The sequence below is a fragment of the Pleurodeles waltl genome, chromosome 3_1, assembly GCF_031143425.1.
Source record: "Pleurodeles waltl isolate 20211129_DDA chromosome 3_1, aPleWal1.hap1.20221129, whole genome shotgun sequence".
NCBI lineage: Eukaryota > Metazoa > Chordata > Amphibia > Caudata > Salamandridae > Pleurodeles > Pleurodeles waltl.
In genome coordinates this window covers 660,866,953-660,884,937 of record NC_090440.1, presented here as the reverse complement: position 1 = coordinate 660,884,937, position 17,985 = coordinate 660,866,953, and the positions used below count along the sequence as shown (strand labels likewise).

Below are 17,985 nucleotides of genomic sequence, written 5' to 3'. Positions count from 1 at the left end.
AGGAGGGAGGAGGAGTTGTGGTTGTGGGGGTTCTCTAGGTGAAATTTGAAATCGCCAAGGAGGATGTAGTCTGTGGAGATGAGGGTGTGAGGGCTGATGGTGTCAGCGATGGTGTCACAGAAGGGGGGGGCGTGGTCCATGGGGTCTGTATACGAGTGTGCCTCTGAGGGTGGTGTTGTTGTTGATGTGGATTAGGAAGTGCATGTGTTCTGTGTTGTTGAGGGTGTCGAGGGTGTTGGTGGTGTTAACGCGTCCCTTTATGACTAATTTACTCACTCTGGGACCCGTTTTAGGCCAATGAATCTTTTGACCCTGATTGAAGACACCTTAGGGCGAGATAACTAATCAGCATGTCAATCAATATGTCAATAACGTCATCAATATTTACCATAATAAGACAATTCAGATTAGTTAAAGACATTAATAAAACTCAGAAACCACCAGGACCTTGCAGTCATGAATAACCACACCAGTTTAGTACTATTATATGAAGTTTATTCCCTATTGATTACAATTCTACTAGTAAGTTTATTAGTCTCAAAACCAAGAAACACATTAGCTTAGTCACAATATGGCAACTCTGATAAGATTTCATCAAGGCAAGAATCACGAATATTAGAATATAGCACGACGTCAACATAGGTTATCCTTAGCAGAGAATCATTATCACGTTATTCAACAAAGCACAAATTCAGTCATTTGTCTATTTGCGTCGGTTTAGTGAACCCCTCATCTATCCTCGAATTAGCATTGGCATGTTGGGCTTCATGCAAAACAATTTAGCAACACCAATTTAGAAAAAGCATCTAACTAGGGTCTCTGTCAAAAGAAGCAGTTGGTACCTAGAAAGGAAAAGCAAACAGACAATTACAGTTTCATTGTCATATAGTTACCCTCCGTATTGGGTCAGTATACAGGTTCGGTCTTCGTCTTCAGGACATCAGTTGATTCGCCATCAGCCAGGAATTCAGCAAGTCGGGTAAAGGGGCACTTCCCTCATAAGGAGGTAAAGTGTAAACGGGCAATATAAGGGCAAGGATGGTTTGAAGAACCAAACAGTAAAGTCTCTATGCAGAGTAACAAAGTGCATGGGTCATAGCAAAATTCGCAACAGCATCTCCCCCTCCTCTATCTCCTAGTCTCCTAATCTGATTTACTTCCTTGTGCCAAGGGTTTTTATCCCTTTTCTGTTGTACAATCCCCTCAGTTGTAATTGGTTGGGGCCAGCACCCCACTATCTCCCTCCAATAGGGTTTCAATGACTTCATTAAAGTTGTCACCCCATTACAGTTCTCACGTAGTGTATTGGTCCTTATGATTGACGTCTTCAGCGGGTAGAATATCCGGTATGATTTCATACTCTCGTGGTCCTTTTTGCATCTTCAGTCGGTGGTTCCATTGTCTGTACCGGTTCAGGCGACCTTGTACCTGCGAGTAGTCTACACTGTTCCATTCAGCAAGAATGTTTCACTAAGCAAGTCAAATTTCATGAGAACGGATCTACTACAGTTACATTCATCTTCTAGCTTTGGAAAAAATACGAGTTCATGTCCTTCAGCAAGTCAGCACACTGTACGTTAGAAAAACACATTTAATATGAAACCAGGCAGCTAGGCCTCGACTTATGCTAACTAAGGCCTAATGATTTATTAGCAGAACTTTAACATATAGGCCCTCATTCTGACCTTGGCGGGCGGCGGAGGCCGCCCGCCAAAGTCCCGCCGTCAGGTTACCGTTCCGCGGTCGAAAGACCGCGGCGGTAATTCTGACTTTCCCGCTGGGCTGGCGGGCGGTCGCCTTCAGGCCGCCCGCCAGCCCAGCGGGAAAGAGGCTTCCACGATGAAGCCGGCTCGGAATCGAGCCGGCGGAGTGGAAGCTGTGCGACGGGTGCAGTTGCACCCGTCGCGTATTTCACTGTCTGCGCAGCAGACAGTGAAATACATTTAGGGGCCCTCTTACGGGGGCCCCTGCAATGCCCATGCCAGTGGCATGGGCACTGCAGGGGCCCCCAGGGGCCCCGCGACCCCCCCTACCGCCATCCGGTTCCCGGCGGTCGGACCGCCGGGATCTGGATGGCGGTAGGGGGGGTCGGAATCCCCTCGGCGGCGCAGCAAGCTGCGCCGCCTTGGAGGATTCAATGGGGCGGCGGTACACTGGCGGGAGACCGCCAGTGGTGCCGGTCCGACCGCGGCTTTACCGCCGCGGTCGGAATCCCCATTGGAGCACCGCCGGCCTGTCGGCGGTGCTCCTGCGGTCCTCCGCCCTGGCGGTCTTTGACCGCCAGGGTCAGAATGACCGCCATACTCTTTTATTGTAATGCAAAATCATACTTCAACATAACATTTCATCATTATTAATAAGTTTCATTAGTCATTGTATATATTGATGGCCATTCCCCGTGGGCACATTTCAAGCGTACGTTTAGCAAAAATATATTAATACATTTTCTAGGCGGCATTATTTTACATTAGTTCATAAACATTACATGTTGATTTCTAAGTGGATAAGCTACACTCTCTCAGTGGTGACCTTGATGGTGTCTTTGTGCAGGATGGCGATGCCACCTCCTGGTTTGTTAAGGCGGTCTTTTCGTTGGAGTTTGTAGCCCTCAGGGGTGGCCGTATCTATGTCGAGCTCAGATGAGAGTTTTGTCCAGGTTTCCATGAGGAAGACAATGTCAAGTGAATGTGATGTGATGAGGTCCCAGAGTTCTATGGCATGTTTGTGTAGGAAGCGGGTGTTTAGTAGCAGGCAGTTGAGGCGGTTGCGGCGGTGTGGTTGTTGTGTGACGTTGGTGAGGGTGCTTGTGGTGTTGGCGTGGGGTGTGTTCAGGTTGTGTTTTTCTTTGGTGGGTGCGGGGGGCTGTGCGGGAGGTTGTTACGTGGAGGTTGTTGTACTTGGTGTTGGGGGCGCTGGGGTCGGTGTGGGGCGTGTGGGTGTCGGGGTGTGAGAGGTTGAGCAGGAGAATAGGCAGGTGCGGCAGGTGAAGGGGCCCTGTGTGTGTGTGGTTAATATTTTTCTTTGAGTATTTAGAGACATTTGAAGGGTGTGTGATCATAAAAGCATTGATGCCCGATTTGAAAAGGGATCCAAAGGTGATGAGGTGACGTAGTTTTGTCGCCATGGTTAGGAGGAGTATGTCGTGGTTGGGACACAGAAAGGAAAGATTCAGGACCCATACTTGTGGAATGGACTCCAGCTGCGTTGCCCAAGTAAGACTGACCCACAGCCAAGTAAAATGTGTTTGCACAGTACCCTGCATAATTCTGCCACTCCTCATTTATCATCATTCTCAGTCTCTCTCAATCACTCTCTTCCTCTTTCTTGCTTTCATTCCTCACTTCGTCCTTTCTTATTTTATGCCTTTCTTTCTATCTCTCATTCTTTGTTGCTGCATCTCTCCTTATCTTTCTATTCTATTTCTGCTCTCTCACTTTCAGATTCTCTCACCCCTTTGCTTTCTTTAATTGTCATCATATTTTTATATTTCTTTACCTTTATTTTTTATAATCATATTTTCGCTTGTTTAATACATTACAATGTAATACAATAATGCTATACTCGCATTATTTTTCTATTGCTTTTGTTCATATTTTCATCTCATTTCATTTGTATCTCGTTCCTACATTTTCTGATGTGTTTCTTTATTTTCTTTCTTACTTAATTATTTATTGTCTCTTTTAATTTCTGCCTCTACATTTTTCTTACTTTCTTTTTTGCTCTTTCTTTAATCCATTTTGTTCTCCTTTCTGCTTCACTCTCTTTCACTATTGCAGTTTCTTATTTTTCTTTCATTGCTTAATCCCGTCGTTTACATTCTCTTTCTGTCACATATTCTTTCTTTGTTCCTTTTTTCTTTGATTCCCTCATTCTTACATATTTTTCATTGTGAACCTCAGTTGCATGCCTTTCTTGCATTTTTGATTACTCCTACTTTCTTCAATGTCTTTCTTTGCCTCTTTCTTATTATTTGCGCTGTGCTTCTTTTCACATTCTGTATTCATGTATTTCTTTATTTTCCTCTCTTTTGCTTTCTCTGTACATCTCTCTTTCGTTCTGTCTTTCATTCATTCTCTCTGAGCTCCTTTTATTCCCTCTATAGCGTTGATTATTTCTCTCATGTCGCTTCACACGTTCTCTAGCTCGCATCTAATTTGTCTTTTTTCCTTTAAATACCTTTCTCAGATTTTGGTTCGTAAGTATTTCTTATTTCGTTCTTCCGTTTATCCACTCCTTTCTTTCTTTGTTTCATTCTTTTGTTGGTTGGGGTCTTTCTTTCTTTCTTTCTTTCTTTCTTTCTTTCTTTCTTTCTTTCTTTCTGTCTCTCGCTCTTTGTTGGTTGGTTTCTTAAAACAGTGATATTTGATTGCCATTCCTTTATGTCTCCTCTGCTTTCTTCGTGCTCTGTTCTCTATAGCTTTTTGCGTTCTTTCCTACACTCCTTTTTCTTCTCTCGTTCTTTCTACTCCTTTCACAGTTTTTCTTCCCTTATGTTTATATCTTTCAAGTCATTTACATCTGTTTCTTTCTAGTTTTCGTGTTTCCTTCCGTCGCCTTTTAACCTTCTGCTGCCTTGTGTCCTGCAGTTTTCGCCTTAGGACTGTCCATGTTTATGCTTTCTGTCAACCTCTCTCTACTGGCCTCTTCGCCTCGACCGTGCAGTACTGGTTCACTTTTTCAGGCAATAATTCCCTCTTTCCTTCTAGGTATTGTCATCCTCCTAGCGTCTACCCCCTCCCTCCACCATCAATGTCAGAAGCCAGGAATTTAACACCCTTAGTGCAAATGGCAGAAACAAGCCTGCTAGTGATACAGCAACAGATAACCAGACCGCCTGTTGCAGGTGGTCTCTGAAAGGCTTTTTGGGAGGATGAGAAGTGGCAAGGGGCGGTTTGCTGAGGTGGGGTGTCGGCAATGATTGCAGCAATTAGATTTAATCGGACAGAAGTGCATTATTCCCCTCCCCTCGGGCTGCAGGGAGGGCTGGTGGAGGGGCTGAAAGTGGCTTTGACGTCAGGCAGGTTCTATAAAAGGCCAGCAGCCGAGGCTCCCTGGCAGCACAGGCTGTGCACACAGAGAGTGCCCACGATGGCCACCCCGAACCAAACGGGGTCCACCCCCAAGAGCTTCCGCAGGGCTGTGTCAGAGCTGGACTCCAGGCAGGCAGAAGCCATGATGGTAAGGTCTGCGCCCGGGGAGGAACACTTTCTCCAACTGGCAAAGAATAACCTATTTTTTTAATATAGTGCTTAGCGCCTTAGATGTGGGACTCCGTAACACTTTAAAAAGCCAGCTCATATTATTGACTTCAAAATGAAGGCGTAGAACAAAATAATCTCGTGCTGTATTCAAATCTTTGCGGCTGGGCACTAACCCACTGAGCTATATTACAAGCGCTCTAGCATGCAGTGTGAGGCAGTATAGGCACAACAAGCGTCTTAATTCTCTGTTTGCTATTGTTTTGATACAGTGAGCCAGCCCCGGGGTAGCTAGCATTTTCACGGACACTATTAGGCGAAAATCTGCTTGGAATGTAATTTATGCTCGAAATAGGGAGAGGGGAGGTGTGTGCCGAGAGAGCATGTTTAATGAAAGAAAAGACTCCTCTTGGGAGGAACAGGATGATGCTGAGGATGGAAGTTCGTGGGGCACGCCTAAGGTATGGAGAGACATGGGAATCTTCTTTGGAGGGATATAATTTATGGAATACATCACGCCAGTGCCTTGCACAGCATCGGCAGGCTTGCGGCACGTGCGTGGAGTACGTTGGCTCTCAGCATGCAGTATACACCTGTTCACACGACACAGGCTTCGCTGGCCAGGGCGTGGGGTTTACAAAGTATGTATACAGGTCGACAAGTCAGCTTGTCTTAAGGGGAACACAGATGCCTTTTATTCAATCATTATACGTGAGATTAGAGCTAACCGGGCGTTAATCAGTCACAGCATTTCTATTAAAATTGCTTTACCACTGAACACCTTTTTATGTTAACATTTTAGAAAATCTGAACGTCTTTGGCTCCTTTGAAAATTTCTATGTTCCTGTTTTTCTTCAGTTTTCATCTCTCACTGTTATCCGTACAGTTCTTTGGGGTTCTTTCCCCGCCTCTTCTTGTAAATGAATGGGCAGATTCACCATTCATCAGACACTTATCTTGCTTCTTCTAGCGCCAAGAAACGGCTATATAAATGATAGGGTTTACTCATAGGCCTCAATTACTGAATCTTGTTCAGGAGGAGGGGCACGACGGGCAGTGGAGACAGGTCCAGGACTCCAGTGAGGATGCTGGGGGATGTTCTCATAGGAGAAGGGTGTAACATAAGGCACCACTCCCACAAAGGGGGGGGGGGGGGTCTTGGCACTGTGGGGAAGTGGGTTTATAATAGAATGTTCTTGAAACAATACTTCCAGAAGGGGGCAGGTCTGGGCTTTGGGGAGTTGTTTTATCAGATAAATGCTACTGTAACACGAGTTCCTTCTCCGGGCTTGCAGTCCCTGTGAACACCCACCTCTGTGCCCATCTTGGATGGACTCAGGCTTCAGCAAACGGGTAGCATTCAGTACACAGGCAGAAGGGTTGACCAAATCCACAAAATCATCTGCTTCTGCTCAACCACCACAGTTCCTCCCTGAAAAGTTCTGTTGCGGCTTCCTTTCCCTTTACAATGTCGTAAACCTGATCTCCTGAGCCTTTCCTATTGCTGGAACACATACTTCAGTGACCCATCCTTAAATTTTGCCACATCCACAATGGTTATTTTTTTGCCTCATTCTTTATTACAACACTGATTGAACCAATTGTTCTCCTGTTATGTTCTGTGTAATTACTTGTTCTATATAGTGTTTCCTGGCACAGTTTTTTTCTATTCCTAGGCACTTCCAGACATTGCACATAACAGGTATTCTTGTAACCCTATTGTCAAACGGTGATTAATTTACCAGTTTCACAAATAAAAATTGGACTTACTGGGATTTGAACGTGTAACTTACAGATCACACCAGATGTCATTAGTGAGCAGTAACTTGCTAAACCATCTTTCCGGTTTAGCTCCAACATACTACTCAAATATCAACATAGCTCAAAGACACCAAGAATCTCCTGCATGATCTTCAAAACCTTTGGACATTGATGTCATCCAAGTGAACTCTCTAACATGGAGAGAACCTCCCACCTCAACATGACAACACTTCCAAGCCTATAAAATACAGCAGTTTACCTTATTCACAGATCTACATGCCCGGGCATTACTAAACATTCAAGACCTGTCCACACCTCCGTGGCACTATAAAAAGATATGTATGACTGCAGAAGAGAAACCCACAGACTGGAACACCATTGGCAAAGAAACCCTAATTGTAAAAAGTATATTCATCACAAAGGTCAGTATTTAAAGTACCATGATTTTTAAAGCTTTTCATCAAGGCATCAAATTCCCATCCCCCTTCCTACCCTGAGTTGAAAAATCAACTCTATTAACAAATGCCATACGTACAAAATGGGTGGAATCGGGCAATACCTCATCCTCAAATGCACCCACATCATAACTTGTTTTACACAACATCTCCACACCAAAAAGGAAACACTGGCAAACCGTAGAATTCTCTCTCAGGTGTCATTTACAAAGGCAACTTCCTACTCAATAGTATAATAAATTCACGTCTATGAAAAAGCAATAACAAATTTACCTTCATAGTCAAAATCCCTCACTCTGTATAAACTTCACCTCACCAAATTTAGGAATTATATCTCCGTGATATATTTCTCATTCATCTACAAAATAATAGAGCAGCTGTTCCTATTCAAGTACAAGCCTGCATACATCAACATATCCTGCTTCAGGCTTACTAATGTGGCTTTAGATCACCGAGTATCAGCAAACCCATAAAGTGGATGATGCTGAACCGAGGATGCAGGATCCTGCTAGAATTCCCAGAGATGTTCAACACAGCCAACCACAATGCTGCTCTCATTAACATCATTCACACTGCCAAGTCTTTGACTGGTTACTGACCGGCCGCTCCAACCGATTCCAGTTTGTCAAATAATATCCTCATAATCACCCCTCTACCTCAGCCAAAGAGTAGCACAAAACCCCCAACTTCTTCAACCTCTTTATTGACCCTAGGATTCCTGCTTGGCCACATATGTGCCTAAAATCCATCAAATGACACTGATGACACTCAGTGCTGCCTCAAAATGTAACCAATAGAACACGCCTTTCTGGCGTATGAGCTGGATGTCAGTATTGTTCCTCAAACTTAACCTGAAGAAACATAATTTATGTTCCTTTCTAAAAACAAACAAAATACCAAAGCTGAAGAGCATATCACTAGTCACTTTCTTATCCTCCCTGCCTGATCAAAAAATTACTAGAGTTCCACCTCCACTCTCAATATCCCGTGATTCTGGGCACATCACTTAATCTCCTCTTCCTCAAAAAAACAAATCTAGATTTTTCCTTGTGTAATGCAACTGGTGCTCTTGCTTCGGTGTGAGTTTCTATACAAAACTGCTAACAACCTTCCTGCTAACCTCGGCTTAGCATCCACCTTCCTGTGCTCAGGAAAGTTCTAACAACTCTCTTTCACCGACATCTTCTCACCTAATTCAGTGCTCATAAAAAAATATGAAATGCCCAATTGTCTGTAACCATATTTGTGTTGCCTCTGTACAAGAGTGCTCATTAATCTATTTCAACCTGTCCCAAACGATTTTATGTAATGCAACCCAATTCTCTGTGCTGTACAGAGCTCCACATCTTCACCTAAACTCCCCCCTACTCAACAGATACCTAAAATAAGTAAACAGACTAGGAAGGGAACACACAAGTGCGATGCAAGGCGATGCTTGTCTTTCTTCACATCAGGAATTCATTTACAGAGGGGCACTCAGGGGTGAAAGACAGATGCTATTAAGGGATTAATGTTCTTATATCAGGAATTGCTTCTACAAGGTGGGGCTTCTGGAGCTCGGAAGTGATGCTGTTACCAGAAGAAAGCTCGAATCAGATTACTTGGCAGAAATGTAGTGTAAGGGCAGGGAATTTGTCAGAACTTGTTTATGCTGAGACATGGTTCACAGCAGCACAATGTAAGAATCTTAGGCGCTTGGAGTTTTCTCCTGCGTCCATCTCAGCATAGCTGACAGCGTGACATTTGATTAATGCAAGAAAAATATTACAAATGCAGGCTTCTGGCTGTTCCAAATGTCCCTTTCTAATAATTACATTTTCATCAAGCTTCAAGCGCCTGTGAGATGGTAATGTGTTGCTGCTTTTGTCGCAGGATAGAGAAGCTGTTCCCATTATCTTCATGTTTCTGCACACTGCTTCTTCAACAACCAATGGCAGTTAGTATGAGAACTTCGGAGAGGGCTTATTTACACACGCAATGCTGATGTTTATATGTGTACGTATGCATGAATACGTATACTAGCGAACAAGTACATCAGGGGCCTATGGTGGAGACATAAAAGCTGCAAACCCCTACAATTGGCCAGTTAAGGGTCTCACCACCACCTCCACCCCAACTCACCCCAAGCGCAAGCTTTGTTCCTTTAGAGCTTGACCATTGGCGTGGTATTGCTTTACTGGTAATGACAATAATGGTAATTGGGTAAAGCTCTCCAGCTGTATTTGCAGGTGCAGAGATCAAAAAATTAATATTGGAATATCCGTACCCAAAACCTTTCCCTCTAAACCTTGCCTTCTCTAGCATTTAAAACAAGGAAATGAAGGTGCCAGATGTACGACCATTCCTCTTGCGGCTCGCAAATAGTGAGTTTTTTTGACTCGCCATTTGTGAGTCACAAAAGGAAATGTACTTATGTGTCACAGTCACATTTAGTGATTCACAATGGGGCCACAATTGACCTGCCTCATCAATATTCATGATGCAAGCCGCAATTTGCAACCCTTTGGGAATGGGCAATAAGAGAGGGAGGGTGGCCTGCTGGGACAGCAGACCACCATGTCTGTGTTTGCTTTTAAATAAAGCAACTTTTCTTTTTAAATGCAGTCCGATTTCCTTAAAAGAAAATTTGATGCGTTTCGAAAACAAAAATGAAACATGTCTGTTTGATTTTTTAAGGGTAGGCAGTGGTCCTTGGGACCACTCCCTGCTCTTAAAAAAACATTTTTGCCACCATTCACAAAGGGGAAGGGGGTCTCTGGGGAACCCATCCTGTTTGCGACTGACTTACCACCTACTTGAACTAGGGTGTAAACTGCAATTGTTTTGTGACTGCGTTCCGGTTGCAAAAAATCGTACATCCCCCTGCGTCTCTCCATTAGGAAAGGGTGCCCTTGGCATGCTCCTTCCTATTAGCGTCTAGCAAAATTGGTTTGTTCATGCCGGTGACCATTTTAGTGGTCCCCAACAGTCCAAATCTCCCTATGTGACCATTAGAAACAGTTGTACATCTGGCCCAAGGTGCATAATTTGTTGCATATCTGGGCAATAAAACGAGTCACAAGTTCTTAATGGTTCAACAATGCTTTTCCCACGGTGTAAAACTATAATTACAGTGGCACAAGCATTGCCCTTGTGAAATATAACAGAGGAAGTGCCCCTGTAGTTAAGATTGGCACAGCATTCCATAACAAAAATATGGTGTTAGTATCCTTATTAACTGAGCCCTACCTTGACCAATTTTCACCAATCTTTGGAAAACTTAGTTATAATTGCAGGCTATAAATTTATAAGGAGTTCACAAAGTGAGTTTTCTTTTTAACATTATATTTTGTCAGTAAAAATAAGAAAATATATTTTACAGACATGTCATATTAGGTGCCAATGTAAACTTGGTGTATTCACATTGCGCCATTTTGGGCAAGGATGGGTCTGACAAAGGCCGTTTTTGGACACGGTGAAAGAAAAAATGGGGGAGGGAGGGCAAAAGATGTTCACCTCTGCATGTCAAGTGATGGGGCATAATATACCCTGGACATTGGGTAAAGCAGGGCAACAAATGCAATCCCCACTGATAGCCATGGTGTAGTACTAACATAGACCCCCCACAATCACCTTTGGGTGTGGCCGGGGACCCAATTGCACAGACACCCCTGGCCAAGGCAAGGGGCAAACAAACACTTCCTCCTCTGCTAGCGCTTGGTGTGGGGGGCACCATTAGAAGAGCTCTAATGTCTCAGTGCATTACTAAGCATTATTGACGTCACATTTTAGTGACCATTAACAATGCCTCATTCTGTGCAGTTGAGAGTATGTAGTAGCGCTCTGCCATGCAAACCTCAAGGGGTGGAATTTATGTCTCTCTGCTTCATTCAACCTGGGCACAAATCCATGCGCCTCCATATTTACTCAGTTAGTTAATACTCATATTAAAGGTCCATTAATAAATATTATCTCCTTGGCCCATTAATGCTCAGTAATGCATATGGACTATAAGACTCATTCCTGTCTGAGGACATTTATCCTCTTTAATGCAGGGGTGCAGCCGTGCTACTCGCTTGTGTTTTCATTGAAAAAATTAAGGATACGGGGATGTTATTGGGTGTCCATATTTGCTGCAATATTAACCTGTAAAGACCTGAATTTCAAGAGTTATATTATTATTTTAACTTCATTCATCTCTCAGAATAAATATTTTCAGGGTCACACATTGCACACATACAAAACCAGATAACATAATAATGCCACTGTCTTTCTGGCAATCATCCTTGCGACAAGGCGTTCCACAAAGCTCAGTACTGCACCCAATCCTTTCTAAGAGTAAACCTATATCCTGAACCTATCCAACAAGAACCTGCCCTTCTGTGCAGATGATACACACCTATAACCGAAAATCCCCTCTCCAAAAGACTTAGTAAATCTATCAGTAACCTTGAATAAGATCCATGCTTGGACTGCAAACTTCACCAAAAACTCAACCCCACAAAAACTGAATTTGTCTTCATCTCACCCCGACTACAACATCCCAATAACGAGTGATGTAAAGATGTCTCAATAACGAGTGACGTAAAGATGTCTCACATGTGGGCACTTCTCTTAACACTGTGGACTTACTGAAATTGCTAGTATTCTACCTGGACAAACACCTGAACGTGCAAGCATAGCTTTTCAGATACCTCCCAGATCAAGACTTTCAGCAAATCACACAGGCGCTTGTTCTCTCGATGCCTGATTACCCTAGTTAACTTAGGTAGAAATTAAGAAACCTTGTTGGCATCCATCAAAGCGTCACTGCATGCTGCAGCCAGACTGGAAATATGACCACATTTCCCCCATACTACTCTGAGTGAACTGGCTTCCTGCCTAAGCAAGATCCTGTTTCAAACTGGCATGTATTACACACAGGACAGTGCATAAGAGCACTCCAGCAACCTTGCCAGGAAACTACACACCTCTGAAGGTCAAAGACAGCTAGGAATGTGGAAAGCATCCTTCTTAGAATTCTGAAGATGAAGAAGGCTAATACAGCCAAGCAATCTTTCTCGGGAATGCCCCGGACTATAGAACTACATTCCCTCAGAGATATGTACAATTACTCCCTTTGAGTTAAACAAAAAAAAAACTAAAAACGCTCATGATGAGTGCCACCTAAGACTACGAAGAATCCAATCACCCCATCTGTGTAAGTTGTCTGCCACTGATCTACGCAATCTCTAAGGCTCTGCTAACCCATCCCCACTCTCTGCCCCTTGAGACTTCTATATATTTGCAGGCAGGTCACCTGCATGTGTTTAAAGGCGAAACTGGATGCTAACCTATAACCTTATTTTGAATGTAATTATGTGTATGTGAACTTTTATTCAAACTTTTGTTGTTCACTTAAAATATGATGCCCAGATGTGTACGACAATCTTCATTTTTGTTGACTCTAACACGCGTTTTAACTCCTCTTGCACAACTTCTTCCATGTGTAAAGTGCTCTGATGCCCTAGGGTCTTATTCGTGCTCCAGAAACCTTAAGAACAATAAAATAAATACACTAATTCATTAATCAGTATACATAAATTGAAAGGCACTTTTACGTGGGAATTTACTTGGACACAATACCAAAAGTACAATCATCAAATAGGTCTTCATGAGCCAAACAACAACCTACAAATAACTTTCATGCAAAACTAATATATATCAACAAACTGAAACATTAGCACAAATACAGTTTCAAATCAGGCCTCACTCCATCAGCTCCGTGAGAGAGTTACACAAGGTCTTTCGCTCATCATCATACTCCGAGGCAGATTTACTCATTTTTCACACAACGCAGGGCAGCAAGCAAAGTTGCTGCAGTGCGTATAGGGAGACAGCAGAAAGGCATCATTTCAACTAAGATATGGCGCATTTCTGCTCTCTCCTAGCTCAGGCGCACCACCAGCCCTCATTTTGTGGAGGCCTGCACTTATTATTCTTCTTCATACTTTGATCCAGAGCAAGAGAGACAAAGGCACATAAGGGGGCAAGAAGGAGGATGAGAAAGGTGGATAAAAGTGAGAAAGGAAGGATGAAAAAGAACCTGTGAGAGCGGGATAAAAAGACATGGAGCTTCTGGTGCGGGCATAAAGAGGCATCAGGTGCAAAGAAGACTATGCAGCCTTGATATTCGGCACACCGACATTCAATAGCAAACTTTGGGCCTTGGCACTTATTCTTCAACAATTTAAGCGCTGTCCACACCCCTCCCGAAATCTACTCAGATCATGTCCAGAGAGGTAATTTAGAATAGCATCTGGCAGAAAGCACCTGACTCCCATCCACCAAACTTCTGGCTTCCGCGCACCTTTTAGAGGTCTGCAATGTGGCAGGTTTCTCCCAGCAAATATCTCTCTCTATCACTCACTCACCCTCTCCCTTTCTTTCCTTTCTCTGTTTTATGCTTCCTTTCTCTCCCACCACCTTAGTTCTCTCTCGCCTTCCTCCTTCTCCCCCTCTTGCTCTCTTTCGCCTCTCTTCCCCTCTCTAGCTGTCTTCGCCTCACCCACTCAAAGTCTCAGTCTGATCTGCTCTGTAAAATTATCTCATCACTATCAAATACTTTGTGACATTGTAGGGGATCCCATAATTGGGAAATTGTTTTAATGAATAGGCTCCCCAAACATGCTTTGTCTGCTGAAATCATGCTTTGTTTTACCAGGCCCTCTTTCCTGAGTACATATTAGCTCTGCACAAAATCACGAATTCCAGACACAATCTGAAGCCCTCCAATGTACAAAAACAAAGGAATATGTTTACTTCTGGGGCAGTAAATGTCTCTGGGCCAGGTGGCAGAAGCAGATCTGTCAAAAGCTGCCTGTCACAAGACACTTTAAATGTCACATAAATCTATGCGGAAGCTCAGAGTGTAAAATGCTACTTATTACTAAAGGTGTTTTCCTCTGCAGAGTCATAGTAACATGCTATTTGTGACGCTGTAATCAGTGATTCCTAAGATTAGGAGGCTGTTCCTTGGCAATAATATGACATTTGAACAACTGACCTCTGCTCTATAATAATACAATAATATTGTACGTTTACATTTATTAGTACAATTACATACTTTATTGGGAACCATTGATTTTCACTGGGATAGCACACACACAACTGATTGATTATCACATAAACGCACAAACATATATTTTAATATATATGTGTGTGTGTGTACATCAGAGCAGCTCAAGCAAAGTATGCAAAATATGCTGTGGCTAGGCACCAATTGAACCATCACAACAGCTGCTGGAAAATATTAACACACTACGGTGTCAACATGGTAACTGCAAATTACAGAGGTGGAGACAGAACAAAGAAACTGAAGCAATTGGAATCACAAAATATTATTAAACTTAAAACAGTCAACAAGGTTGAACAATGATGAGGAATTACATGTACATCTTTAAATTTGGTTAACTATCTGAAATCAACACACAAACTGATTGAAGAATCTACTTATCCAACATGGTAATGAACTAATGAGGATTACAGATCACTGGTGTGTATCCATGATCATTATATTATCAAATCATAATCTCTATAATTATTGGTTTCTGCTCATCAAAACGATGTAAAACATTGACGTTTAAGGAGTGGCCACTGAGGCCTTGATTGTTCATCCAAACTGAAGTCTAAACATAAGGGGACTGCAATGCTAATCTCTTTGTCTCTGAAACTGTTTACAAAGAAACATTAGCTTGTGATTCAATGTTAGTAGCTAATAGTCTATGTAGCTTGACAGTGTTTTAAAACAAAGTGTATATTGCATCAAAATAAATCAAAAACTTCTTGAACTACATTACACTTAATGCTGCATTAGAGGCAACATGGAAGCAAGCAGCTGGCCCCATTTAATGTTTTTAATTTAGCTCTGGGGAGCTGGTGGTCCATGGGTTCAAATAGTCCCAGGAAGGGGCTTCATAATTTAAAGAACGCCCTGAGGAGGTGGTGGTCCTAAGAGACCAATGGAGGGGGGTCCACCCAGCCCACCTCCAATATTTTCATAAAGCCAGAGGAAGAGGTGGTCCCTACGGCTCAAAAGAGCCATTAGAGTGGGGCCCTGGGTACCCCCCTCATTTTATAATTGTCGCTAATGCCCCTGGGATTTGGCTCACCTGGGGGGCTATATTGAACAAGCACAGGAGGCTGTGCTTGTATTTTTAAAAATATTTTCATTGGTTTTGCAGATCTACTGCAAACTTCGTCAAAATATTTTTTAGAAATGCTTTTTTGCCCTGTTGAGTTCCCTTGTGGACCCAGCACCTGGGCTAAGGGGTCAGAGTATTCCTACCCTGGCCCTTTTTCATTTAGTCTTGGAGCCCATGCATAGTGCGGGGTTGGCTGCTTAATGGGGTCATGGCCGAAGGGCTTGGCCTGTGGTCAACCCCCGACACTCATGGCAGAAGGCCATGCCTTGCGCAGGTTTGGGTGCTGATAGCAGATAAGTCACTGTGGCCAACCCCACTGTGCTCAGTCAAAGGCAATGTGTGCATGGATTTGGGTCATTATAGGTGGTGGTTGGCTGCAGGGTCTGGCTACAGGCCAGGCCCTTCAGCCAATCCCTGCCATGCTTGGTGCAGGGTTGGGTGCTTATAGGTGGTAGACTACAGGGGCTGGCTGCAGGCCAGGAGGCCAACCCTCTGCCTGGCAGGCACGGCCAAAGGTTGTACGTGGTTTGGCATTGGGTGCTTATAGGGGTAGGCTGCAGGGCTTGGCCACCGGCCAGGCCCGGCGTCCAACCCCGCCACACAGGGCTGAAGTTATGGCACAAGTTATAGGCTGAAACGCGTTGGTGTGGATGCCATAATTCTATTTATGTATCAAACTATATTTTGCAGTGCCATGGAGTCCGGACTCTTCTTCATGTTAAGAAGGTTGCGGTTGGATACATAAGGGTTACCGGAACCCATACCGGACTGCCCAACCATATTATGACTTGCTGTGGAATATATATATATATATATATATATATATATATATATATATATATATATATATATATATATACATACATATACATATGTATGTATATATATATACATATATATATATATATATATATATATATATATATATATATACATACATATATCTATATATATTTATACACACACACACGCACTAGTAAACATACATGGGCCCATTTCATACTACAGTGCAAAGGTTATATTTGAGTTTATTACATCGCTACAGAACAACTGACCTGAGAAAAACAGTTTGTAATGCCTCACATATTACGTGTATCAATTACTTTACTTTTCACAGGGAAACCAGTCCCCTGATGTTATCATGTAATAATCCCACACAAAACCCCTTGCACCCTCGTACCATTTAAATACTTTTAGGTACAACAAGTATACCTGAAAAAACATACAATGGCTTAAAACATATAAGAAATGGGAAATATTTCACAGTTCCCCATCAGATATGGGCTTAATCATCGCAAAGACAGCTCCCAAACCACTCTGCAAAGCTTTACCATTGTCAAAGCTACTACGATTATGCTGCAATATTATCAAAATTATGTTAAGGTTTGATAAATTGAGCAGCAAAAAAGATAATTACACTGCACCTAATTCCACAGTATTATGTTCATCTATTTGAGCTGGAAACATTTTTGTGAAATCTGCAAAGTATACAATTTCTATTGCAAATTATGTGGTAAATGTTGTAAGAGGAAACTGTGGTAAAGGCAGTAGCCAAAAAAATCACATACATCAACTGGCTGTTACCTTGTCCATTGATGTTTACATTTACTCAGGAAAGGCAAACCTAAGGCAAACCCTTTTAATTCCAATCAGTGCCCATTGTCAGTTGCACTTTGAGAAAAACTGCTTTTTCAAACTAACTCAAAATAAATAAGTAATATAAAAATACATAATGGGTAACATGTGTAATGAAAAGCAGATGTGTTCTGGAGTATCTACTTATACAAATTTGCAGAATTGTATGATCAAGTGTCTGCCTTGAACTCTGAGTATTGTAGGCTGCTGTAGTCCATAGTTCCTCCACAGTTCCTCTCCCATCACATAACCCTTTTGTTACAACCAAAGTCTAAGCAGTGGAAGTGGGGTTCTCACTGCTCAGTTGCTGCACCACAATCCACTCACATGTCAGCAGGCTGATGGCAGGGCTGTCAGGAGCGAATACAGCTGGACCATTTTGTCCAAACTTCACCTTTAAGAGGAGTATCACAATGTTGCTACATGCAGCCTTTCTCCACACAACAAGCAGAAAAGAACCTTTGCCATGATTAGGCAGCTCTACTAAGCCAATAATTTGTCATCAATGAAGCGATAGAAGCCCACCTCTGTTTTTATTGCTTTTTTTCTCTTCATTATCTTAGTTCCATCCACTAAACCATTGGGCCATATTCATTCTAGAGTCTTATGGCACTCACAAGCCTACAGAGTAAATTGGAAGAGTTGCATTAAGAGACTATTACAGACACAAATCAATAACATAACACAAAGAAGAGGAGACTGTATCTATACTCGAAGCTCCAGCTGTTTCTTCCCTACCATAAGTGTATGTACCCTATTCCCAAGCCCACAAAC

At 42.8% G+C, this 17,985-nt stretch overlaps 1 protein-coding gene across 2 annotated transcripts in view; it reads left to right on the top strand.

Annotated features, from left to right (window-relative positions):
• The first annotated feature begins 5,016 nt into the window (after window positions 1-5,016).
• The window catches only part of TH (tyrosine hydroxylase), a 225,892-nt gene continuing 212,923 nt past the window's right edge, over window positions 5,017-17,985 (top strand). The window contains exon 1 of one of the 2 annotated variants that reach the window (XM_069223185.1): window positions 5,017-5,178. In XM_069223185.1, the coding sequence (XP_069079286.1) occupies window positions 5,089-5,178 (90 nt within the window). In that variant the 5' untranslated portion in view covers window positions 5,017-5,088. The remainder of the gene's footprint in view (window positions 5,179-17,985) is intronic. The other variant, XM_069223184.1, reaches the window with a different exon arrangement.